The sequence below is a fragment of the Physcomitrium patens genome, chromosome 21, assembly GCF_059467195.1.
Source record: "Physcomitrium patens ecotype Gransden chromosome 21, ASM5946719v1, whole genome shotgun sequence".
NCBI classification, from domain to species: Eukaryota; Viridiplantae; Streptophyta; class Bryopsida; order Funariales; family Funariaceae; genus Physcomitrium; species Physcomitrium patens.
Genome location: NC_143430.1, coordinates 13,591,936 through 13,598,311, shown reverse-complemented (window position 1 = coordinate 13,598,311; position 6,376 = coordinate 13,591,936). Strand labels below are relative to the sequence as shown.

The window sequence follows — 6,376 nt, the reverse complement described above, 5'->3', positions numbered from 1 at the left end:
CAAAATAAAGTTTTTTTATATCCACTCTCTTTAAATTAATCTATTAACCATTCTAACATACACCAAGACTTATGAACATATTATATATTCTAACTAATTTTTACATACTATAAGTAATTACAATACAACAACGATTTTGTTGTCTATTATTTAGACAAAATCTTGATCTATTCAAAGAACAGAGAAGAATATGAATTTCATGTTTTTCATGTCTTACAAAAATTAAGAGATGTAGGACTCTATGCCAAGTTAAAAAAGTGTATATTTCATACTATTCAAGTTAACTTTTTAGGTTACATCATTTCAAATGATGGATTTATGATGGATCCTAAAAAAGTTCAAATAATTATGGATTGAAAGATCTCAAAAATAATTTGAGATGCTCAATATTTTTTGGGATTTGCTAATTATTACTAGATCTTCATCAAAGACTTCTCTCGAATTGCCATTCCACTTACATGTTTGACTTGTAAAGACAAACTTCAATGGAATCAAGAAGTGAAATCAATATTTGAAGTTTTAAAGACAACCTTTGTTTTTGTACCAATCTTATATTACATTGACTTTTCTAAGGCATTTTTAATAGAAACAAATGCATTAGACTTTGCTTTGGATGCCATATTATCATAAATATGACAAGATGATAAACTTCATTCAGTACCTTTTTATTCAAGAAAATTTTCAACAACTGAGATTAATTATGAGATCCACAATAAGAAACTTCTTATAATCATAGATTCTTTTCAAAAATGGCATCATTATTTAAAAGGCGCTTCAAGTCTAGTCATTGTATATATAGATCATAAGAACCTTGAGTATTTCGTGTTTGTTCATATTTTGAATCATTACTAGGCTCGTTGGAATATGTCTTTGTCAAGATTTAAGTTTAATATCACTTATCAGCCAAGAAAATAACAAGGTTTGTTTGATGTCCTTTCTAGACATTCTTATCTTGCACCTAAAGAAGGAAATGCAGCTTTTGATCAACAAAGGACAATTTTATTGAAGCCAAAATAATTTCATCTTCGAGCAATGAAATCAACATTGATTGTTGATTCAACTTTTTTCAAAAAAATTCAATCAAGTATGTCTTTTAATCTTCTTATTCATGATATCAAGAATACTACTTCTAAGTCTTATGATACTTCTAATTTTGAGTTCAAGAACAACTTACTTTATTTTGAAGGACATATATATGTGCCAAAAAGAGAAGCACATTTATGTATTTTTCAAGCATGTGACAACTTTTGAACAATTAGACATTTTGGATACAATAAGACTATAGAGCTAATATCTAGAGATTTTTAATAGCTTCAAATGTGGAAGATTGTAAAAGACTTTGTTCAATCATGTGACATTTGTTTAGAGTCAAACATTCCTCGACATCGACCTTATAAACTTCTTCAACCATTACCTATTCCAAAATAACCATGGTCTTCTATTTCTATGGATTTTATTATAGATCTTTCAATCTTAGGATTATATGATTTTATATTTGTAATATAGATCATTTTATTGAAATGGCACATTTTGTACCATATACAAAATCTATCACAAGTAAAGAAATTGCCAAGCTTTTTCTTGACAATATCTATTGATATTATGGATTGTTGAAAGATATTATATTAGATGGGGGGACTCAATTTGTATCAAGATTTTGAAGAACTCTTTTTAAGATTTTAAAGGTAGATATAAAGCTTTCTTTGGCCTTTTATCTTCAAATTGATGGAAAAATAAAGCGCATAAATCAAGTTTTGGAGCAATACTTAAGATGTACCATCAATTATCAATAAGACAATTGGATAACCATCTTGCTATTGACAGAGTTTACTTAAAATAATATGATGCATTCTTCTATACAACAAACACCTTTCTTTGCCAATTATGGTTACCATCTACGACTTGATACTTTTGACTTTTTAAAAGTTGATAATCATACAACAAAAGGTTTAGAAATTTTTTTGTTAGAGCTACATGTAACAATGAAGGTGCAATTACAAGAAGCTCAAGAACAACAAAAGATCAACGCAAATGCCTATCAAAAGGAACAACCACAATTTAATGTAGATGACAAGGTATGGTTGCTTTGTCATAATATCAAGACTATTCATCCTTGTGATAAGTTGGACTACCGCATGTTTGGACCTTTTCTTATTAGTGGACAAATCAATCTAGTTGCTTATTAGTTATATCTATCAGAGGCAATGAAGATCCATCCTACCTTCCACGTTAGTATATTGCGTGATTTTCTATCTGGGAATACACTAGATACCTAGGTGTAGCGACTTTAGTTTTAACTTATTTATCAAACTTCAATAAGTTATTTATCCTTTTAGGTAGAAGATAAATAAATACTACAATATCAAAAAGATATTGTACTAATAAAACCTTATACATTTAAGAAGGTTTGTACATAAGGCTTTCTAAAATATCTAGAAATTCTCTAACATTCTTGATTATACCAAATCATAACTAACCATTTGTTGGTAAGTTAGATTTTCAATAATTCCAAAGAAAATCCATAATCTCTTCTCAAAAATTCATCTTTATATCAAATTTAAACTATAGCTTCATATATCTATCTTCAAAATATATGTAAAGTCTTGACTTCCAAAAAATCCCTTTATTTTGTATAAAATGCTTAAATTATAATAAAATCCCTTTAAAATATATTTTTTCCACAAAAGAATTCTTCTTTTTAAATTTAAGAAATTCATATTTCTTGATCCAACCATTCAATTTTTGTCAAATTTACAAATAATATAGAATTTATCTTTAAAAATAATCTGATCTAGGATAGAAAACCTCGTGTTTTTGGATTAGCTCTTTCTGTTCCACCGTTTGCTTGCACCGCATTGCTGCATGCAATTCCGCCTTCTTGCTGGCCTCCTTTAGCAGTCTTTGTGCCTGCCGAATGAATCTTCATGATTTAAAGACCAGCTTGCAGAGCCAAAGTTCACTGTTAATCCTATCCTGACTGTGAAGACAATGCAACTTCGGTTAGATGTTTTTAATCCTCTAACCGCTGTTACCATCAAACCGTCAAGGATAGATGCGATTTTACATTTTCCATTTCCTTCTCGAATTGAAGTTGCACAGCTTCTTTGCTGAGCCTCAGTTTCGTCTCGGTATCTCTCATCTGCTCGCAGCGGCTCTCAAGCGTCCGCAACTTGTTTGTGAGCGCCACTTGGCGTGACATGACTATCTCATTGTGGGCTGCTTCCTTTTTATGCGCTTTTAAGATCATTTCTTCCAGATCTGCAGTAAATCTCAGGACGATCATTCCGTTCTTGAAGTAATATGCAGACTAATCTGAGATATAACACAAATTGATTGCCAACTACCTCGTTTGTGCTGTGCTTCCATGTTCCTCTTCTCCTCCTCGGCCTTCAAACGCAAAGCTTCGACGTCAGCTACCATATTCTGCAGCGTCACGAACTGGGTGTGCGAAGCTGCCACCATATCGTTCTTTTTGTCGACGATCTTCACCAAATCCTCGACAATCTGCTTGTTCAATCTCTCATTTTCTTGTACCATATCTTTGACAGTCTTCACGTCGCAGTAATTCTTGATATGCTTCGCCAAGCGACCCAAATTGGATTCCAAATCCTGCGCAAGGACCGTGCACATCCCGCCCAGCGATCAGCAATCGAACCTGGTGGTTCCCATACTGCACTTTACTAATTCATTTATTCGTTGAATTCTTTATGATGGCTTGAGCCTAATAATCAAACCTGGAATCAAGAATAATCCTCACCTTTTCAGCTGCTTGCCAACCATACAAATCCCGATTCGCGGAGCGCGCTTCTTCCCACCACGCTTTTCGTCCACGATTAGTGGCAGCGAAGCTGTGTTCAAATGCTTGGGCATCCTCCAGACCACGAATGTCGCTCCGGAACGTCAGAAGCGCCGTCCCCTGGTGCCCCCGGAAGTCATGAAAGACATCCACCCTCTCGGGCTTGTACTCCTAACCCGATTTACCACACGACATTCCCAGAACAGGTGAAAGTTAATTGTGCCCCAGATAACGGAAACCAACAAAACCCCTCAAACACACAAGCTCGGTTGGATTGCGTTCGCCACCTTGAATTTTTCCTTGATTTCGGCTGGCCCAGGTGCTAGTCTAAACCCATTCTCGTTGGTTCTGCTGTTGTCAATGTTGACAAGAATTCCCATCCACGGAGCAAGGAGTCTAGTTGCCCTGCCCTTTCGTTTCGGAACAACTTGATCCAGGTACAAGATTCTTTCTGCTTGTGGAATCATGGGCCTATCACCCAATTCTGCGAGCAGGTATTTCATTACAGCTCGATGACCGCCAGCTTTCACCGGCCCTTTCTTGCCTGTCGCTACGCCTGTGGCATGAGCGAGGAGTTCCCGGTACTTGTAGCTCTGTTTTTTCCTGCCAGGAGAAAGCGGGCACCTGTACGTGTTGTCACCATTCTTCACAACAATCGTCTTGTTTCGAAGTCCTTCCCATACAATTTCCTCATACAACTCCGTATCTTCGCTATCGGAGTCGCTGTGGTCATCACCGTCGGAATCGGACTCGTCCCAAAGCATGGCTGCCACGAGATGACAACAGCCCTGCACGCAACTCAGAAACCCTGGTTTGATAAAGCAAACTATCTTAGGGGACTGGAATCAAAACCTTCTCATGCAGGTGAAGCAAGCAGTTCAAGTAGACGCAGAGAGTACAGTAGCCGAGTGTTCATACTCTTAGTTCCTCCGCCGCAAGTCTTTTTCAGCAACCGCAGCGTGAATTTCCTCTCTGTTACGCTCTCAACACCAAATTCCGATTCTCACAAAACGTGCAAAACAAGACAAACTCCAAACGCAGCACAAGCCAATAAGCTCCCCAATGTAGAGCACACTTGTCTCATATTTTCGGCTGCGGGAGAAGGGGCAGGATGTGAAAATTCCTGTCCGCGAGTGCCCATCACGGCGGGTCACAATCGGACATGACATTGAGCGCCACCTCGTGCGCCGACAATCCACGATCCGGTGAGCCTGTCCCGTCAGAGAGGGGCTTGAATGATGCCCTTCTGCACGCCGGCGCTGCTCATGACGCGATGGATCGCTCAGTGCTAATAAGCCCCACTATCACTCATCCACTCATGAGGTAGTAAATGCTCTTGAATGAAACGTTTTGCAAGCCCCTTGCTTGTGAAAGTTATTCTCACAGTATCAAAATCTAAAATATTAAATAACACTTATTTAAAATGTCTTTGTCCATTTTTTTAAATTGTTTTAACATATTTAGAGTAATCTATAATTTTTCATGGATAATAAAATAAGTGATAATATTAATAAATTTAAATACTAAGTAATTTTTATCAACAGATTACCATTAACATATTTTCATCATGCAACTAATATTGCACATCAAATTGAGACTTGATAATACAAAGATAGGTTAGACTACATTTTTAATGTTTACATCACTTATCATAACACTTCATGAACTATTCTAACTTACAAATTTTATTTGCTTTATATGAGCACTTATAATGGCCTATTAGTTGGTTTCTTTTCAAATGGTTTCTTTTCAAATCACATGTAATTGATATTAATTGTATAAGTTTAGTCCATAAAAGTAATTAAAATCTCAATATTCAAGGTTTATTTAGGACATTCAAGTAGTCCTTAGTTTTAAGTAGTTTATATTCATCTAACCAATTATGGATGCATTAATAGAAAATTTAAAAGTATAAAATATAATATAGTCTTTTAATGGAGTAGTTTGGATCTCTTTTATTATAGGCTAGATGATATCTTAACCATGTAATATAAATCCTTACCACTTTATTTAATCTTACTTGTTGTAAGTTCAACCAATGCATCTTAATTAGTAGAATTATTAAAAGTATATATTTAATTTATTTAAATAAAAAATATTAGAATTATTATTATTATTTTTTAAAATATTTTTTAGAATTTAGAAGGATTTATAAGTTATAATAATTATTTAATGAAAAAATCATTAAAATAAAGTCTTAATAAGTCTAAGAAGTAATTATCTTAATTGATTTAGTATTTTTTTTATTGTTGAATATTATTATTTATTTCTTGAAACTAATGTCTATATTGGCCTTATATTTATATATGTTATTTATTAAAAACCTATAAATGTTAGTTAATAGTTAGGAGAAGCATAAAAAAGAACATCATATCTTTTTAATTATTTATGTAGAAAATAAGATTTTTAGTCAATTTAAATTGATTTTATTACTACAAAATATCACCAATGAAGAAAAAAATAACTTTGATTTGATATTAGCATTATAAAAATATTACAAAAGATTTTTTAGATTTATATAAAATTTATTTAAAATTCTTTAGTTATTTAAGTAAAAATTTAAGAATGGTGATGTTTTTA

The 6,376-nt window shown here is 33.8% G+C and overlaps 1 protein-coding gene across 3 annotated transcripts; it reads right to left on the bottom strand.

The window, feature by feature from the left end:
* Window positions 1-2,718: 2,718 nt before the first annotated feature.
* On the bottom strand, window positions 2,719-5,053 carry LOC112274099 (factor of DNA methylation 2). 3 transcript variants are annotated; one of them, XM_024503262.3, is made up of 6 exons: window positions 4,715-5,053; window positions 4,084-4,562; window positions 3,758-3,967; window positions 3,345-3,609; window positions 3,065-3,258; window positions 2,719-2,907 (listed from the first exon to the last, which is right to left on the bottom strand). In XM_024503262.3, the coding sequence occupies exons 2-6, from the start codon at window positions 4,558-4,560 to the stop codon at window positions 2,776-2,778; spliced, it is 1,278 nt and encodes a 425-aa protein (XP_024359030.1). In that variant the 5' UTR covers window positions 4,561-4,562; window positions 4,715-5,053; the 3' UTR covers window positions 2,719-2,775. The 3 variants fall into 3 exon arrangements, with proteins under 3 accessions (XP_024359030.1, XP_024359029.1, XP_090101984.1); XM_024503261.3 differs by having other exon boundaries at window positions 4,084-4,584; window positions 4,715-5,052; XM_090245858.1 differs by lacking the exon at window positions 4,715-5,053 and having other exon boundaries at window positions 4,084-4,708.
* Window positions 5,054-6,376: the final 1,323 nt, after the last annotated feature.

Coding starts and splice junctions, on each gene's coding strand:
- LOC112274099 (XM_024503262.3), bottom strand. CDS start 4,560: ATGCTTTGGGACGAGTCCGATTCCGACGGTGATGACCACAGCGACTCC. Junction 3,610..3,757: donor GTTGGCAAGCAGCTGAAAAG/GTGAGGATTATT, acceptor GTCCTTGCGCAG/GATTTGGAATCCAATTTGGG. Junction 2,908..3,064: donor TCGAGAAGGAAATGGAAAAT/GTAAAATCGCAT, acceptor TTCATTCGGCAG/GCACAAAGACTGCTAAAGGA.